This window comes from Emys orbicularis, chromosome 1, assembly GCF_028017835.1.
Source record: "Emys orbicularis isolate rEmyOrb1 chromosome 1, rEmyOrb1.hap1, whole genome shotgun sequence".
NCBI classification, from domain to species: domain Eukaryota; kingdom Metazoa; phylum Chordata; order Testudines; family Emydidae; genus Emys; species Emys orbicularis.
In genome coordinates this window covers 150,771,418-150,791,559 of record NC_088683.1, presented here as the reverse complement: position 1 = coordinate 150,791,559, position 20,142 = coordinate 150,771,418, and the positions used below count along the sequence as shown (strand labels likewise).

At 44.0% G+C, this 20,142-nt stretch overlaps 1 protein-coding gene across 9 annotated transcripts in view; it reads left to right on the top strand.

The window, feature by feature from the left end:
• The first annotated feature begins 5,501 nt into the window (after positions 1-5,501).
• KEL (Kell metallo-endopeptidase (Kell blood group)) overlaps positions 5,502-20,142 on the top strand; it is a 30,290-nt gene continuing 15,649 nt past the window's right edge. For 3 of the 9 annotated variants that reach the window (XM_065408743.1, XM_065408736.1, XM_065408788.1), the window contains exons 1-6: positions 5,502-5,741; positions 7,429-7,662; positions 13,252-13,441; positions 15,086-15,289; positions 16,154-16,278; positions 17,358-17,504. In XM_065408743.1, coding sequence (XP_065264815.1) covers positions 5,715-5,741; positions 7,429-7,662; positions 13,252-13,441; positions 15,086-15,289; positions 16,154-16,278; positions 17,358-17,504 — 927 coding nt within the window. In that variant the 5' untranslated portion in view covers positions 5,502-5,714. Of the gene's footprint in view, positions 5,742-7,428; positions 7,671-11,203; positions 11,518-13,251; positions 13,442-15,027; positions 15,290-16,153; positions 16,279-17,357; positions 17,505-20,142 lie in introns of those variants that run through there. The other 6 variants (XM_065408778.1, XM_065408770.1, XM_065408753.1 and 3 more) reach the window with 5 other exon arrangements.

The window sequence follows — 20,142 nt, the reverse complement described above, 5'->3', positions numbered from 1 at the left end:
AGTCACACTACACAACAGTATAGGTGATGAAGTGCAGAAGAGTTCAATATCCAGTGGAAATATGGACAGTTGAGAGAGATACATGGAGTTTGGCAAGGACACGGGGCTTAACATCCCCTACTCTTGGAGAAAAAACGCCATTGAATCTTTAATGGCCAAGAGTCGCTTTATATCACAGCTAGATGACTTGCGGCACCTTCCTATCGAATTACTAATCACTCTCCCTGCAATCCAGTACTATGCTAGGGCACACTAGCTCCATTCTGGGGCACTGGGGTCAGTGCTGACTCAGAGGGGAGAGCACCCCGAATTGAGCCACCCATACCGCTACAGCACAGCACCCTCTAGTGCCATGCTGGTCATTGCAGTGAGCACTGACAGAGGGATGAGTGGTCTCTGTTGAGGAAATGGCACTACTTCTTGAAGCACCCTAGATCTCCATGAAGGTCTCCTATCCTTAGCTTGTGAGATCTGAAACAGCTCACTCTCATCCCAAATGGTCTAGATACTGTACCATGGAGAATACATAGCAGGGTCATAATAATAGGAATTACATTTCTCCCACTGGTGGGGCATACATTACAAAAAGCCTATCAGTGCCTAGCATCTGGTTAAGAGATTCACTTAAACAAGTTAACTCCTGTCTCATTCTCTCATTGATGTTATCCAATGTTGATTGCTGGCCAATTCACGTTTCACAGTAATTTTAAAACCAAATGTGTTTGGGGCCTCATTTTCAGAGGGTCTGAGCTGCAACAGCTCCCAAGGACTTCCATCAAAATTGCAGGGCTTAAATTCTCATGGATTATTTCCCAGGGCCACCCCCCACACACACATGCTATAAAAACTCCAGGGCCCATCGGGGATGGGGGCACATTTGGGGCTCTTGGCTTCAGCTCCTGGGCTTGGGGGAGCTCAGGGCTTCTGCCCAGCGATGGGGCTAAAGGTTTCTGCCCTGCGGTTCAGCGGGGCTCTGGGTTTCACCCGTGGAGCAGGGTGTCTCAGGGCATTAGCCCCATGTGGGGTGGCACTGGGTCTCAGGGCTTCAGCCCATTGAGAGACACTGGGCTTGGGGCTTTAGCCCTATTGAAGGTGCTGGGGCTCAGGGCTTCTGCCCCACGAGTTTAAAAATATTTACCAGAGCTCCACTCTGGACACCTTTGGCTGAATTTGAGCCCTGCAAAGTTGTAAATGTTCAGCAACTCTGAAAGCTGGACCCTGCTTCCTTTACTCTGTGTGTGTTTTTAGATGGTTTTTGTTGGCAGCTATTCCTCCATCTGAGCTTCCAATGTATTTATCAAAATTTTGTTTTTCAAGGGTGTGGGTGAACTTCAAGGAAAGGAGATAAAATGTTCTTTAAAAGATAGTTAGGGCCTAAACGAGCATCAAAATTTCTGGGTCAGGAAAGCAGAATCTAGTTTGCTGAATAGCAGGAGAATTGATCCTATTTAGCAAACCAATTTATTTTAAATTGTATCATGCCCAAATCATTCTAGGCACTTTACATACAAAAATGGAAATAAGATCTGTGCCTCAAAGAGCATACAAAGCCCAGCCCCTGCTAACTGGAGAGGAGAGAGGTAAATATTACTTTATGAGTACATTCCTTAGTTTTAGGAGGCTCTCAGGTACCTCAGTTACAGGAAGCATTTAAGTAGCTAGCTAGATATGTAAACAGTCAGAATAAGTTTTCTTCTATCCTCTGTTGATGAACTGGGGGAAGAGACTTCAGGAGCAGACTGTTTTTGCATAGACACACCTGAAAAGCAGAGAGACCTGCTTTGCGAAAGTAATCAATTTTGGCTGTTTTGGGTTAAAATTCACTTTAATCTTGGACCCGGGGAAAATGAAATGTTATTATCCTGATTGTATGACGAAAGGGCAGCAGAACTTAATATGCCCTAATTGAGGGGGTCACTCTCACTTTAACCTCACTCTCTTACCTTACTCATTAAACAGGGAGTAGTAATGCCAAATCCAAGTGAAAGTTAGAGAGGATTGGAATGGGTGTTCCTACCTGCTGATGTGGCATTGTTTAAAAAGTCTGTACCAGTTGATATTCTTCTTCAGTGTCTAAAGACAGAGCTGATCAGACTCAAAGGAGAGTCCTTGTTTCTGCTTACTAATTAATGACTAGAGGTAAAATCACTGATGGGAAGGTCTAGGGCAGCATTTCTCAAACTGGGGTCTGTGGACCCCTGGGGGTCTGTGAGGGTACTTCAGGGGGTTTGTGGGCCCCACTGATCAACTCCTCCCCCTAGTGCCTCCTGCACTCCGGAGAACAGCTGTTCAGTGGCATGCAGGAGGCACTGGTAGGGAGGGGGGTGGAAAAAGGCAGGGAAGAGGAGTAGCAGGGGTGGAGTGGGGGTGGGGCCTGGGGCTGATCAGGAGGTTTGGGGGTCTGTGAAAATTTTAAAATAAAAATGGGGGTCCTCGGGTTGCTAAAGTTTGAGAACCGCTGGTCTAGGGGGTTGAACCTTAGACCTTGTGTAGGGACAGTATTGCACTGAAATACAACACAAAGGGTACAGCAGCAGCAGCAGCAGCAGTGAGGTTCCCCACTACCCAGTGAAACGGCTAAGAACTGGGCTAGGTAGAGGAACCATCACAGTTAGATGCAGAGGTGGCAGACAGCAGCATAAACAACAGTGGTAGCAGCGAGCAGCAGAAAAGGCATTGCTCAATGCCCCCCTCAGGGGCAGGAGCTGAACCCACGTGAAAGCACCCCTGACTTCTGGGACTTTGCTGACTTTGGACAACTGACTGTGAGTGAGATGCAGCATGTTAAAGGGACATTTGTCTGTCAGGCTTTTACTCTACCAGGTGAGAAACTGAGGCAAAGAACATTGCCCAAGATATTGTGGGGCAGGTGTTCACTTGTAGTTTGCATATTTTTGAATCATTATTATGGTATTTTCCAAAATTAATGCTGGGTCTCCTTTCCTTGGCAATAAAAGTTTTCTTTTGTTATTCACAGACTCCGTGCTTGCAAGAGGGGAAGTATTGCCTCTTAGAGGTGCCCAGAGGTGGTATTTAGTTTTACCAGATTTCTGGGTGGGGGCTCGAGGCGTTTCTGTTTTGCAATATTAACAGGAACCTCTAGATATGGAACCTGGCCCTTGTTGCTGTCAGCACCACCAGGTGTAAGCAGGGGGGCTGGAACAATTTGTATAGTGGGGGTGCTGAGAGCCATTTAGCCAAACTGTAAACTCTGTATATAATGGAAACCACTTCAAGCCAGTGGGTGCGGCAGCACCCCCAGGACCCCTAGTTCCAGCACCTGTGGGTGCAAGGGTGACAGAGGGACAGAGTCAGAGAGCAAATAGCAGTGAACAAATTTGGCCAGTTTATTCACAGATGCTTATAGGTGTCATGGAAGATCTATGTTTTGAGAAGGGATTTGAAGGAAGAGAGGGTGGAATGGGGGACCTCTGGATGAAGAGTACGGGAGTGTGAGCCCCATGGTAAAGGCACAGAGACAAGTGTGGCACAGGGACATGAAAGGATCAGCTAGATGCAGCTTGGAAGGGGCAGGGAGCAAAAATAATCATGAGCTGAGCAGTAGGTAGAAGTTAAATTGTGTAGGGCCTTGAAGGCAAAATAAAGAGCTTGAATATGAATATAAATACTGCTGTAATTCATCTTGCCAGTTGTCTGAGAGAGCACACGCCAAAGTGAAGACATGGGCATAAGGGTCCAGGCCATCTGTCAGGAGAGCCTTATCAGCCAGTCTGAGGACAAATTGAGTACCTCAGTCACATGATATAAATCACCCTGTCACTTCACATTTATTCTCCCTACACTGGTTGGGGACAATAGTTTATGCTGCTCAGGGGATGACAGAGGCTGTGCTAAATAAAGCAATCATGAGGCTGAAATGAGTTACCTATTCCCATCCCCTTATTCAGGATCCTGGTTCATTGTTCAAGGGCTCTTAATTTAAATAAGTAAGTGGTGGTTTGACATAACATCTCTCAGGTCACACAAGTCATATGTCCCTGTGTCTGTCAAATGGTTCTGAACATCCTGGGACATGATGCCCTCAGTCTCAGAGACTTGATTTGGGGTGACCCAAGAGCTATTTTCTCATACACAGCTAGTTGCGTATTCGAGGAACATTTGTAAAATGGAGCCTGAGCTGGGGGTGACACAGGGTAAAACACTGCACAAAAAGAAAACTTCTACAGGGGCCTCCATGTTCCAGGCTGTTCAGAACCATCAGATGGATATGGAGATGTATGACTTGGGGTGACCCTAGAGGTATAAGGACCTGGGGATAAGTAATTGACTTCAGCTTCATAAGGGATCAATATCCTTATCTCATAATTATAAAACTATGAATCTGCATGTGCACTTCACGGATACACAAATAACCTCACTGTTAGATGTGGGGTGGGGGCTAATACTTGGGAAATATCTGAACGCCTGAACTGGAATCCAAGCCTATTTGTACATCCCAAAGGCAGTGTGGGAAGACAATGGCACATTCATCTGGAGAGTCTGTCAGAGTGGAGTGGTGAGGGAGGACCCTGCACTGGACCTCTGCTCAGGTCTAACCTTTCTGTAAACTCTCACCCTCCAAATAGGTCCCAGCCAGGGCCGGCGCAACCCATTAGGCGACCTAGGCAGTCGCCTAGGGCGCTGCGATTTGGGGGGCGGCGACCATGGCGGTATTTCCGCGGCAGGACCTTCCGCCGCCTCTGGGGGGGCGACATTTCGGGGCGGGACCTTCCGCCGCCTATGGCGGTGGAAAAGCTGGCGGCGCTCCTGGTCCCAGCCACCCCTCTGTAATTGTCCTTCCCTGTCACTGAGCTTTAGGGATCTTGGGGGAAGTAACCTAGACTCCCACTCCACTCATGAAACCTTCAAGGGACCACCAGCTGGTTTCTCAAAGCGGAAGAACCACACCTCTTAAATCTTCCCTGGAAGGGTCTTCAGGGAAGTGGGCTGCTGCTATTTTGTACCAAGCTGGAATGCACACGGGGTGTACCTGCCACCCTGGAATGGATTCTGGGTGCAGAAGGAAGAGAATCAGAATTCCATTTCTGTTCCTGCTGGAAATAGATTTTGGTGCTGTTGTAGAAGCAGCAGGAGAAGCACACCTGGATTTTTGCACCTTCTGGGGGAAGAGGAGCACCAGACTCTGTAACTCTCATTATCTTGGAGGTTAGCAGAGGCCTCAGGGCCCAGAACAGCAGGTTCAAACAGGCAGTTTGAATATCAGAGCAGGCATGTGGAGTGCAGGGAACAGCAGGGCAGCTGGGGTAGGAAGGAAGAAGTGGTGAGTTGGCCAGGGGAAAGAATTACATATTTGTGACCAACATGGGTTCCTGGCATGGCGGGGAGGGGGCAGGTGCACAGGATAACTCAGACAGATAGATAAACTGTGGTAGAACCTTGCTCTCCCAAAGGGAAGTAGAAAGCAAAAATGCACTGTCAGGGGAGGAAGGGGTGTCAGAAGGAGAAGGTGGGCGGGGAGCTGCAGAAATGTATCCATATCTCTCTCTCTCTCTCTGCCTCCTGTTTTCTTTAAGGGTGTTTTTCAAAGCCCTTTTTCCCATCTCCTCCTCCTCCTCCGAGCACTCAGCCAAGGTGGGAAGGAGAGACTATCTGTGATCTGAACTGTGTTCTTTACCAGCCCTCGGGGAGGAGTAGGGCATAAACAACCTAGCAGCAGCAGCAGTAACCACACAGGGAACAGGAGAGTCTCCACAATGAACGGCATAAGGACTCCTCAGCAGGTAGGGAAAGAATTCTAGTCCCCTACTCATATCATTTAACTCAGTTGTGCTCCCTCTCTTTTCCTTCCTCTCTATGTCTCTCTTTCACTCTTACCCTGCTCTGTGCCCTCAGGGGGTTGAACAGCTGGACTCAATTGCACTTGAGAGTTGGGGTACAAAAGAACTTGCACAGGGCCCAACACTAGGGGTTCAGGTTCCAGCATAGGGATCTACGAAGTTTGAGTTTCAACTTTGTTTAGACTTGCCTAATGTACACATAGATAACTCCTGGCTCCCCATCCCTGCTGCCGGTGAGACAAGATATCAGAGTTTTCTGACTCTATATTTATCTGTATCCCCTGCTTTGCCCACATTTGTCTCTAAGAGTCTTTCTTTCCATATCTCTGTGTCAGATGAGTGAATTGCTGGGGGAGGCTCATTTTGCACTATTCCAGTTGGTAACTGCTGCTAGAACCACCAGCTACAGTTCAGAGTCATCCCAGTGGGCAGTTTTGTCTTGGAATTGCTGTCCACAGTTAAAGGTTTTAGAAAACCGGTTCCCACTGGTGGCCATATTTAGGTTATGCTGAGACCTAAGTGAACAATTTGCAACAAATAATGTATCTGATGAGTTTTTTTTATAGTATCCACAAATTGTTCACACACAAATTTCAGAATTCCAGATGCCCTCTTTATTCAGAATTATTTGCAATTTTTTTCAACATTTTTTTTTTAGCGTGGAGATCATTCTTCAATTGCAAATATTTGCAAATTGAAAATCACGTTGTATTGGGCTAATTATATGTCATGTGGTTTTGTTTCTCTTTCCTGACTAGATGTCTTATGTAATTAATCAACATAACTGCAAATTTATAATCAAATGTACATTTGCCAAGTAGTGCTAATTTGGTTAAATATATAAGATCCAAATGGAACAGAAACAATACCATATGAGTTATGTAACTAATCAACATAACATGAATTTCAAAATATCTATTATGTTATAATTAAAGCTGTTGAATACAGCAAAAGGTAGAGTTCATAAGCCTTTGTTTGTATTCTGAATTGCTGTTCCATTTGTTCGTGTTCATACCCATTTTTATTTTCTGTTCAGGCAAATGGGCATGTATATTTGGGGAATGGCTGTTTTACATACAAATACTCATATTCTCATGAGAACAAGAGTAGGTGTCATTCATTATTTTAATTTTTTATTGGCTGTTTTTATGCTTCATACTTTTCAGTCTTCCAGGCCAGGGTTCAGCAAACCATCTCTATTCAGCAAAGCACTTTAGTATGTACTTCACTTTCAGTGTGTGCTTCAATTCCATTGGTTTTCCAGGGAGCCGGGCAGAGCCCCAAGGGACAAGAACCACTGCTTGGGGGGGTGAATGTGAGGCAGGCTTGTTCTCCAACCCACCCACTTCACCCACCGCTCCCTGGGACCTCCCATCTGCCCTGTGACAGTATTAGGATTGTAGTGCTGAGGCGGAGGGTGCTGCTGTTTGTGGCCAGTGCTCCCTCAGCAGGGCAAGGAGGAGGAGGCATTGTGCACCCATTGAATTGGGAGACTACATCCACCCCTGCATGTGATTACCATGGCAAGTCACACTTCAGGCCCACTGAATAGCAAATGATCAAAGTGAACAGTTTGTGAACAACCCAATGGCTGAAAATAATTCATTCAAGTTATTTAAATACCACATAGTGCACCAGCGGACAGCGGTTCACAGTCAATGAAAAAGCCCCAGCACCTGCATCGCTTCCAGAGGGACCAAGCCCCAGTCCACAGTCCAAGGAGGAACTGATGTCTCCAGCATCAAGGGAACAGTTCCAGGCCGAGCAGGAAGCAGATGACAGCCTTCAAAAAGCTTGGGCAGCGGCACGGAGCATCCCACCGCTACCACCATGTCAAGGCTGTATCCCCACTTTGAACTTTAGGGTACAAATGTAGGGGCCTGCATGAAAACTTCTAAGCTTATCTGCCAGCTTAGCTCTGGTCCGCTGCCACCATCTTAAGAATTCCCTCCCTGGGAAGCCTTGAGAAACCTTTCACCAATTCCCTGGTGAATACAGATCCAAACTCCTTGGATCTTAAACAAGGAGAAATTGACCCTTCCCCCCTCCTTCCTTTCTCCAACTCCTGGTGAATACAGATCCAAACCCCCTTTGGATCTTAAAACAAGGAGAAATCAATCAGGTTCTTAAAAAGAAGGCTTTTAATTAAAGCAAAAGGTAAAAATCATCTCTGCAAAATCAGTATGGAAAATAACTTTACAGGGTAATCAAACTTAAAGAGCTCAGAGGAATCCCCTCTGTCTTAGGTTCAAAGTATAGCAAACAAGATAAGCACTCTAGTAAAAGGTACATTTACAAGTTAAGAAAAACAAAGTAAATCTAAGACGCCTTGCCTGGCTTTTACTTACAATTTTGAAATAAGAGAGACTTGTTTAAAAAGATGGGGAGAACCTAGATTGATGTCTGGTCCCTCTCAGTCCCAAGAGCGAACAACCCCTTAAACAAAGGACACACACAAAAGCCTTCCCCCCCCCAAGATTTGAAAGTATCTTGTCCCCTTATTGGTCCTTGGGGTCAGGTGTCAGCCAGGTTACCCGAGCTTCTTAACCCTTTACAGGTAAAAGGATTTGGAGACTCTGGCTAGGAGGGATTCCATAGCACTGTACACAGGAGAGCTGTCACCCTTCCCTTTATAGTTATGACAAACCCAATGGCTGAAAATAATTCATTCAAGTTATTTAGAGAATACTTACAAATAATAGCCCTGATTCTCCGCTGCCTTGCATCTTTTGTTTCATCATTTACACCCGTACTAACTGAGTGCAAATTAGATGTAAAATGCTACCATTCTGCTTTGGTAGTGTTTTACACCTGCTTTGCGCTCATTTTGCACAAGTGTAAATGTTAATGACAATGGAGAACCAGGCCTAGGGAATGCATAGGCAGAAATCTGTCACAAACAGAAAAAGGGCTACATTATTTGGAGAATTTATTGCAACAAATAATGCTACTAGCTCTAACTGTAACAGTCTCAGTTCATGTCCTCTTAGGCTTGGTCTACACTTACCCCCCAATTCGAACTAAGGTACGCAACTTCAGCTACGTGAATAACGTAGCTGAAGTTCGAAGTACCTTAGTTCGAACTTACCTCGGTCCACACGCGGCAGGCAGGCTCCCCCGTCGACGCTGCGGTACTCCTCTCGTCTAGCTGGAGTACCGCAGTCGATGGCGATCACTTCCTGGTTCGATATATCGCGTCCAGACCAGACGCGATAAATCGAACCCGGAACTTCGATTCCCGAACTAGCGGCTGGGTGTAGACAAGGCCTTAGTTTATAAGTCACATGGTTCACATCCCTGAGTGGATGACTTATGTAATTAACCTACACACTGTAAATTCCAAATTTTGTATTTTACTCTCAAATAATCAGTTAGAAATTAGCTTCCAGTGCTATTCAAGCATTTGGGCTGAAATGGCAAATTTGACAAGAATTATTTTTCATGGGAAGTTTCAGAGTAGCAGCCGTGTTAGTCTGTATCCGCAAAAAGAACAGGAGTACTTATGGCACCTTAGAGACTAACAAATTTATTAGAGCATAAGCTTTCGTGGGCTAGCCCACGAAAGCTTATGCTCTAATAAATTTGTTAGTCTCTAAGGTGCCATAAGTACTCCTGTTCTTTTTTCATGGGAAGTGAATTCTATCTCTTGAGCCAGCTGCTGAAAAAGCTCTGCTTTCTTCTCTCCCAGGATTAACTCTCCAGACTAACATTTTCATAGTTCCTGATTAGACATCTATGGAGACGGACAAAGATGTTTTCTAGCACCGCACTGGTTGAAATTATGGTCAAAGATTCAGCAAAAAAATTAAAAAGAAAATGAACAGTTTTGTTAAAAAAATTTCACATTGTTTTCAATTTTTGAAAAAAAAAAAAAGGAAAAAGAAAATTAATTTTGAAAAAAATTGTTTACAATTTCTGGATCCCCTCCCACTTATATCAATTTTTACTCCTGCCCATTTTTTAAAAAGGCAACGGGGTGTAAAAATGGGGGGGGGATTTTCTCTCACTATATATACACTTATTTTCATACATTTCCTGTAGTGAATAATTTAAATAAGAGATAGTGGGTTTTTTCCCCTTATTTCTCTAACTTCTTTACCTTTCCCATCCCCCTTTTTCAGGGGAAGAAAGTTGGGAAGTAAGTAAAATAGAGAGAAACTGGGAAATTTCTAACTATTTTGAAATAAAAAATTCAAACATTTTAAGAGTTTTGGATATTTTAACATTTTTGTTTAGAAATTGTTCTAAACAAACAAGTAATCAGCAATGATATATTTATTTATATATTTATTCACAAAAAATATTTTAATTAAACCCTATTTTGGGGGTCACATAATTTTCTTTCTTTCTTTTTTTTTTTGTATCTGCCCAGGTGGTTACTTGGCTTGGCTTGATTCTGTGTCTAACCTTAAAGACTGAAACAGAAAATTTGAATTTGGCCATTTATTCTGTGAGGAGCTCATGAAGTAAGCAGAGCTTTGGGGAGATCTGCTTTTGTTGACACTGGAGCCTGCCTTAGCTCTGCTGCGCCGCCAACCGGACTTTTAACGGCCCGGTCAGCAGTGCTGACCGGAGCTGCCAGGGTCCCTTTTCGACTGGGCATTCTGGTTGAAAACCGGATGCCTGGCAATCCTATCTGTATTAGCATATGTAACCTATAAATGACAGGGTTCATACCCCATTCACCCATGTCCATCCCCTACCCTGGAATATCCAGTCCCCACAACATGGAGAAGCACTGGAAATGCTGACCCACTCCTCGGTCTCCTGTAAACCATTCAGACTCCACACTCCTTCATGAATTGAAGCTAGTGATGGCTTGGAGGTAAAAGGCTCTCTATCCTCTTCCTCAATCTCCTCCAACCATACAGCCAGTTTACCCACTCACTCTTCTCTTATCTGAGGCCAGGTTGGAAGGGGCAACCTGCACATGATAGGCTCCATATCCCATTCCTCAGTCTTGTGTAAGCCATCCAACTGTCTTGCACCCCACAACTTCAGGCCAGATTGGAACAAGATGTAAAAGTCTCCATATCCCATTGCCAAATCCCTTTGAGTATCCAGACCTACCTGAGCTGAGACCAGACTGAAGCCAGACTATTTGAAAAATTCTGTAGATCAGTGGCACCCCTTCCTCCCTACAGTCCCCCAGAGCCACGGTCAAGGGTAGTTAGTTTGTGTTGGGCCATGTGTATCTAGCCATGAGAGGCAGAGGAGGCATTCCCCCATTCTGTATCTTCTTCCCACAGCACTAAGGGAGGAGATCAGTGTCCTTCCGAGCAGACCCAAGACATTGTTATTTCAAAAGTTGAATGTCATTCCTTCAAACCCAACATCAAAAACAGATAAGCTAAATCCAAAGGCTATTATTTAGGAAATATGAAGTGTTTTAGGAAGTGTTCTTATCATGTCCCTCATTGCACAGACCCTAAAATCTCAGCTTCCTTGCATTGTTCAGAATTGTACATTTGGAGGGAGCACTCTAAATGTCTGTTTTTGTTTGTTTGCTTGCTTGCTTCTTTGTTTTAATCACTATTATTTAACAGAGGCATTATTTAATAAGGAAAATATTAATACACTGTGTGTGTAGAGTCTACTTTGAATCATAGCTTCCACAGGAAATGAAAAGTCACATCATGCTGCTTCCTGTCTTCTTATACCACAACTTTCAGCATTTGAGGAGGAGATATAGGTACCCTTCAAAGAGCACAAGACCAGGGTAATCCAGGATTTTGAACACCTTGTAATCAGGCTGCAAACCTGAAAAACAGGGAAACATATTGCAGGGGCAAAGAGGGGGCACAAGGGATGGTTTTGGAGGGAGTGAAGGAGTTGCACACAGAAGAAAAGGGTACCCACTCCTCTCTGTTCTTAAGCCATGCAAATTCTCCCTCCCGTTCCACCCCTTCCCTGAGACTGTCTTCACTTTCAGCGTAAAACCCAGTGTGTGTTACCATCACAGTGGGATCGAAGGGTGGAAGAAAACCATTTTTCTCCCTTTGTTGTATTCTGTCTGGTCACTTTCTATGTTTTCTACCCTACATGTGCAGGCCCAGCTTCTGTCTATTTGATTTCCTTTCTCCTATTCCAAATCCTGCCTTAATTAGTTGGGGGCAGATTTTCAAAGGCACAGTTATGCACCCATTGAAAGCCAGTGGGAACTGGGCACCTAATATAATAATAATATAATATAATATATGGAGATATACCTATCTCATAGAACTGGAAGGGACCCCGAAAGGTCATCGAGTCCAGCCCCCTGTCTTCATTAGCAGGACCGTACTGGAATGTCTGTCTTTGAAAATCCCACATTAACGACTGTGCTGCCTTTCAAGGATGTAAAATACTAGGTGTGCTAAGCATTATGGCCCAGATCCATAAAAATATTGAGGCAGGTTCCTAAATTTAATTGAAATCAATGGAAGTTAGAAGCCTCAATACCTTTGTGGATCTGGGGCTATAACACTGCTTTTTGCTCTTCTCCATCTATTCTATTCAGCTCTGCATAGGATCTTATATCACGCTCATCACTGTAGTGTGTGAGCAGCTTCCAGCAGATGTATGAGCACCTTCCAGTAGTGCATTGAGCAGCGTGACTAACGTCTGTCATGTCTGGTTAGTTCTCTCATACTCTCCCATGGGGAGAAGAGTGTTGCACGAGAGTGTTCAGTTTGGTAGAATTTTTTGTTTAGTTTTGTGTTGTCCTTGTTGTTGCTTAAATATACTTATTGCTCTGTGTTTATGGTAAAGAAGGCGGGCTGAATAAGTGCACCTTGCACTTGAAGCAGAAGGTGGTGAGGTTTGGGATGGTCCTTAGTTTCTGGAGGAGTCCATTCCACACTCTCAAATCAGCCCCTGAGAAAGCTTTGTCTCCTGCACCGATGCATCCTTCTTTTCTATACCATCTCCACATTCCTCCTTTCCTGCCTGGGTTTTCTGTTCTTATCTTTTCTCTGCTTTTATTATGATTATTGTTTATTATTAATCATGTTTATGGCAGTAGTGCCCAAGGCCAACCAAGATTGGGCCCCCATTGTGCTGTACAAACACAGAGCAGCAGATGATCCCTGCCAAAAAGAGCTTACAGTCTGAACAGACGGGAGAGACACAGGGTGGGGGCAAGGGGGTAACACACAAGCAGAGTGAACAATGGGATGGCAGCATATTAGTGCCATGATTTTTGGGGAGGAGTTGGGAGCTCAGCTAAATGGAAAGAAAGGGAAGGATCGCTGCAGCTGGTGAGGCAGAGGTGCAGAAACTGCTGTTGAGGGTTCTGCAAGGCATGGATAGAAGCAGCTGGGGAACAGGTACAATTACTAATGTCTCTGGTTACCAGCCCTCCTGTGTCAATACTGGTAGACGGGTGGAGCTGGGAGGGCATGTGACCTGGCGTAACTTTAAAAGGAACGTTTCTCTCTTCATCTCCTCTCTTTTCCTAACTCCCCCTTTTCAGCCCTGTGAGGAGGATCCAAGAGAGGCTGCAAAGAAAGGAAGATGTCTCCGGGGGAAGAGCCTGCTCCTGTGTGCTCTCACGCTCAGCACTGGCCTTGGGTTTGCATTGCTTCTTGCCTACACCATCCTACACCAGGGCCTGGGTACAAGACATGACAGTCTTTCTCCCTTCCCTCGCACCCGACCCACCAGTGAGACCCCTTCCTCTCTCTCCTCTCCCTTCATTGCCTTTTGGGCTGAGCATCTATATGAGGCCCAAGCCCTGGAAGATTCCTAAGTCTTAGGAAAACATAAATGTCTGAAGTCAATAAATTCTAATAAAGAGATATTGTGCTACCCCTCTCCAAGCCTTCCCTGCCATGTGGAGACCTCCTCACTCCCAAGCTTCCTGCCAACCTAGTGTGGCCTGGCCCAGCTTCCATGAAGAGCAGCACTGCACTTTCTAAAAGCTATTGTATTACAGTACTCTCATCCCCTCCCTCTAACTCACAGCTTCTGTATCCCTGAGCAGTATTGGTCTGTCTGTAGGTGACCCAGCAGAAATGTGGATAAGTCTAGAATTTGGGGCTGGGGCTTGGAATTGCCCCTCCTTTCCATCCCTGAATTCATAGGCCCGTCCTAGTTTTCACAGGTCCAACCAATGGAATCCTTGTATTAATAAGACAATTAGAGAGTTCCTGTCAGTGGCAGAGCTGGAAATAGAGCCCAGGAATCCAGATCCACAAGCAGTCCACTTTTCTAACCACTAGACAGATCTCTGCTATAAGGATCTATAAATATGAAGAGGCCAAGTCATACACATCCTCTTCCCCAGTTTACTTATTTTCCCCTTAGCTGGCATTTCCCTTTAACTCCTCTCCTGTCCTTTCCCCATTTGTGAGGGCTGGGGAGCCCCTCACTATAGACCCCTAGAAGTTAGAGACAGAAAGGCTATATTAGTTCAGATCTTCTCTATCTCCCACCTTTTCCCACATACATCATACCAACCAGTGAAGGTCTGAGCCCTACTTGTATATTATACATGACTTTGCTTAGGCCAGTTTTCTGTCTCAGACAATGGCCCTTCCACCCTTCACCTTGAGACATTAAGCCGCAGCCTCTGGCCTTGTCTAGACACAAACTTCCAAGGGTTTAACTAAAGATGTATTATTATTTTGACTGAAGAGTGGCTTATTTCAGCAAAAAACTGACTTAACTGGAAACCAACACAAACCACTCTCAAAACAAAATAAGAGTATCTACCCAGGAGTTTACACAGGCTTATTAAATCAGTTTTTAAATCAACATAAGTTGGACTGGTGCAACTTTCCTTTGTAGAAAAGGTCTGACAGATGTCACTTTTGAAAAATGCTTCCTGAAATATCATTGTTCAGGTTTAGCTCTTTTCCCCTAGCTATGCCCTTCTCTTCCTTTCTGGTGTTTACACCCTTCCTAACCTTGTAGCGGTTATCATATTCCCTTGGGGTCATTACTTGGCCAAACACACAGTGAATGTGGTAAGAAGATGAAAATAGGAGAAGTTTGTTGATAATCAGCTTTATGGCCGTTTGGGTTGTGTCAAGATGGGACCTTCTCCCTGGGGTGACCATTCATCCTTTATTTTAATGGCTTCCCTTAATTGGTACTTATTGACATCCATCCATAAAGTCAAACATAGGATACACTTTATCCTCTGTTCAGCAATAATTTTTCAAAGAATCCAACACTGTGCCAAAAGCATAGAATTTTTACCACAAATAAAACTTCAAAATAACCTCTCTCCTATATTTTCATACAGTTGTCCTGAATTTCCTTCACCCTGCTAATGATGACTCCTGTCTTTGCTTCTTGCTCAGAACCTTGTGACACCGAGGAGTGTCTCACGCTCCTGGCCAGACTCCTGGAGGTGAGAAATGCCACCATAGACCCCTGTGAGGATTTTTATGGCTACGCCTGTGGCAACTGGGAAGCCAACCACTTGCGCACGGGGACTATGGAGTCATCAAATGTGTTTGATGTCCTGCTGGAAGAAAACCAGCTGATCCTGAAGAGGCTCTTAGGTAGGGAGGGGAGATGGATGGTGTATGTACTGCCAGCATGCTCTTCAGTCAGAGCTCTGATTACTAACATACAACAGTGCAGCCACTCCCAACAGGGACCAAACCCAACCCCTGTCACCTCTCTGTCACTGCAACCACAACCATGAATCCCAGCATGCACCAGTATGGGACCACACCAATGGGAATAACACCATCCCCCTGTCACCACAACCCCCAACATGCATCACTACAAACTTCCCCAAAAAATGACCAAACCATTTCAGTCACCATAGCCAGAGTAACAACCACATGGTCTCTCACTTCAGCTCCTTAAGTCCAAATCATTTTCCTGCCATCTCACACCATCACCACTGTGGAAGTAGCCACATCAATTGGGCAGCAATACAACCAACCGTGCACTGACACACAACCACCCCCATGTTATCTCCCTGTCACTGCCACCAGAGCTATAACCATCCTAGATGGGAACATAAAGCTCTCTTGGGATTCTCCAGTGCTGACTTGTGACTGTATCCCTCTGTCTCCTAGAGTCTGGATGTGATCATGTCTCTCGTTACTCTCTGGGCCCCTAGAAATTATAGCAGAAACCTCCTTGCTCACTGCTAAAGCTACTACTTTGGTTTAGGTGATTGTGGGTTGTACCTTTTAGTGTGGAAGATCCAGATTTGATCTGCACTGGTGACCATGGCGTTTATCTATGCAGCTTCAGTATGCTACATTTCATCAAGGATTGTCAAACAAGCTGTAGTTCCTGCTTCAGGATGCACATTACCTCTTACCAACCCCACCTCCTCACCTGATGCTGTTTCTTGGTCTTCTTTAATTTTTGGCCCATTAGTGTTTTGTGTGCTTTCCTTTTCTCAGAGGTTCCACAGCTCAGGGTTGGAAGTTCAGCCAAGGAAAAAGCCATCCAGTTCTACCACTCCTGCATGGATACCCAACAGATAGAAGCAGAAGGGGCTCAGCCCTTGAAGGAGCTTATAAATCAGGTGATCATTGTTCACACAATACTATTTCTGAGCATATGTATACCCTTACACTTCAGAAAAGAGTTCTACCAGGAAAAGGATAGAAAACAATAGGGAGAAAAATAATAATCTGCTTCATTATTTGCTCCTTCATTATTGCACTTGCCAGCACCAGGTCATTGGTGACTAAGGTGTCAGTGATGGCAAGTTGATGGCTTCTGCCCATGGAATGAGCATAATTTGTAAATGAGGAGTCACAGCCTAATTTATAACTGACGAGACTCCATGGCACAAACAGCATTTCCCTAATAGATATGATGGACTCAACGCTCATATTTGGCTGCCTGATTTCAGGCCCTGAATATGTATTTAGTATACCTTAATGTCCATTCAGGCACGTGCAGCCTTGCAGTTTTAGAATTCCTCCCATCCTGCAGGCAGGGATATTTTTCTTAACAGGAACTCATGTAATTCAATAAGATCCAGTCTGCAGGATAGGAAACTCCCTGCAAAACAGATGGAATTTTGGGGCCCAAGGAATGCACCTAAATCCCCAAGTATGAAAAATGAACCCTAACTGCCCTGCTTGAGGGTCACAGTGAAGTGTAGACACTTTCCTTTCATCCCCCTCTACCTTCTTATGTCACCTGTGGACCTCAAGTGACTTCCTCTCATCCTCTTGCCCTCCTCTGCCCTGTATAGCAATTTTATGTCATTCCATAAAGATAAAGTGACAGGGTCACTTTAGGGTCACACAGTGAGTGTGAAGATTTTCATGGGTTCTGCCCAGTCTTCTTAATTATTTGTACTGATCCTGACCCTTGGTTGTCAGATTCATGGGGGGAGATAGCTCAGTGGTTTGAGCATTGGCCTCCTAAACCCACAGTTGTGAGCTCAATTCTTGAGGGGGCCATTTGGGGATTGGTTCTGCTTTGAGCAGCAGGTTGGACTAGATGACCTTCTGACATTCTGTGATCATGTTCCATGGGGGTGGGTAGGTGGAGAGAAATTTGGAAATCAGTATCTAGCAGCTGTTCCCATTTCTCTTTCCACCAATGGTAATCAGTAAGTTCTCTCTCTTTGTCACTCTTTTTCCTCAGGTTGGTGGCTGGAACATCACAGGCCCCGAGAAACAGACCGATTTTAACCAGACCCTGCAAACACTCATGGGCAAATACAACACTTTCCCCTTCTTCAGAGCATATGTGGGACCCAACTCTTCTGACCCCAGCACCAATATCATCCAGGTGAGAGGATCAGCAGGAGATGGCAGTCGGAAAGGACAGAGTCAGGGCAGTACCTGTGGGCCTTTAGGATCAAATAGCTGCTTAAGCTACTGGGAGAGGCAGTGGAAATTGGACATATCTTATGAGTATTATAAACATATTAGCTCCTTAAAAAGATCTCTGCAAATCTATGCAATTAAAATAAACAAGAAAAACTGTTTTGCCATGCAGTGTGTAATTAACCCATGGAACTCACTGCTGCAGGATATCATTGATGCTACTAGATCAGGGAGACTAGAAGAGGATTAGGCACTTCCATGAACTGAACCAACACCAGCTACGTAAGGGCCAAATTGTTTTGGTCATCAGTCCTCGTGAGCTGGGAGGCCAAGGAGTCCTCCATGCTCCAGTTTTATAATATTACATAATGAGGTATGTTGTGGATATTTTAAAGCCTTTGTCTGTCAGAGACTGGAGACCAGATGCTATTTTATATCAGTTCATTTTCTTACATTTTCCACTCATTTCTTAATTCTGTAATTACTTTTTAAAACAATAACATAATCTTTATCATTCATTTCTGGAAATTGAGCATATGGGGAGTGGGTTAGGGTGAGCACATGCAGATAAAGTTATTTCCCTTTCTCCCACCCTTTATCTGCCCTTGTCTAGTTAGATAGTAAGCTGTCTTGGAAAGGACTGGCTCTTGTCATGTGCATAGCACAATGGGGCCCTGGTCTCAAATGGGGTCTCTTGGCATCACTTAAATAAAAATTCATAAGTTGTTGTTGTTATGTATTATATGTAATAATAATAATTAGGGCTGTCAAGCAATTAAAAAAGGAATCATGATTAATCACGCTATTAAAAAAATTAATTGCATGATTAATTGTGCTGTTAAACAATAATAGAATACTATTTATATAAATATTTATGGATGTTTTCCACATTTTCAAATATATTGATTTCAATTACAACACAGAATACAAAGTATACAGTGCTCACTTTATATTTTTGTTATTATAAATATTTGCACTGTAAAAAGAAAAGAGAATATTTTTCAATTCACTTAATACAAGTACTGTAGTGCAATCTCTTTATCATGAAAGTTAAACTTACAAATGTAGTATTTGATGTACAAAAAATAACTGCATTCAAAAATAAAACAATGTAAAACTTTAGTGCCTACAAGTCCACTCAGTTCTACTTCTTGTTCAGCCAATCGCTCAGACAAACAAGTTTGTTTACATTTGCAGGAGATAATGCTGCACACTTCTTGTTCACCGGAAAGTGAGAACAGACATTCAAAGGGCACTATTGTAGCCAGTGTTGCAAGATATTTATGTGCCAGATGTGCTAAAGATTCATATGTCCCTTCATGCTTCAACCACCATTCCAGGGGACATGCGTCCATACTGATAATGAGTTCTGCTTGATAACAATCCAATGCAGTGCAGACCAACAAATGTTCATTTTCGTCATCTGAGTCAGATGCTACCAGCAGAAGGTTTATTTTCTTTTTTGGTGGTTTGGGTTCTATATTTTCTGCATCAGAGTGTTGCTCTTTTAAGACTTCTGAAAGCATGCTCCACACTTCGTCCCTCTCAGATTTTTGGAAGGCACTTAAGATTCTTAAACCTTCGGTCGAGTGCTGTAGCTACTTTTAGAAATCTCACACTGGTACCTTCTTTGCATTGTGTCAAATCTGCAGTGAAAATGTTCTTAAAACAAACAACATGCTGGGTCATCATCTGAGACTGCTATAACATGAAATATATAGCAGAATGCTGGTAAAAACACAGAGCAGGGGACATACAATTCTCCCGCAAGGAGTTCAGTCACAAATTTAATTAACACATTATTTTTTTTAATGAGTGCCATCAGCATGGAAGCATGTCCTCTGAAATGGTGGCCAAAGCATGAAGGGGCATACGAATGTTTAGCATATCTGTCATGTAAATACCATGGAATGCTGGCTTCAAAAGTGCCATGCGAATGTCTGTTCTCACTTTCAGGTGACGTTGTAAATAAGAAGTGGGCAGTACTATCTCCTGTAAATATAAACAAACTTGTTTGTCTTAGCTATTGGCTGAAGAAGAAGTAGGACTGAGTAGACTTGTAGGCTCTAAAGTTTTACATTGTTTTGTTTTTGAGTGCAGTTATGTAACAAAAAAAATCTACATTTGTAAGTTGCGCTTTCACGATAAAGAGATTGAACTACGGTACTTGTATAAGGTGAACTGAAAAATACTATTTCTTTTGTTTATCATTTTTACAGTGCAAATATTTGTAATCAAAATAATATAAAGTGAACCCTGTACACTTTGTATTCTGTGTTGTAACTGAAATCAATATACAGTGAAACCCCGCTATAATGTGATGATTTGGGTCCAAAAAATTCGATCGCGATAAATGCGGGGTCGCGGTGTAGCGGGGTCAGTTTCAAGCCGGTCAATTTCTCTTGGGCAGCAAGCAGGGGAGATGTGCAAGGGGCAGAGGAAGAGTGAGGAGCAACTGGGGAGGAGAATGGCTCTTCCCGCCAAAAGGAGAAGCAGGGGTAGGGGGGAAGAGGCAGTGGGGAAGGCACGTTCCTTTTTTTATTTTTTTGTTTTTCTTCGGCGGCGCTCCGGCTGGGTTTTTTTTGTTTGTTTGTTTGTTT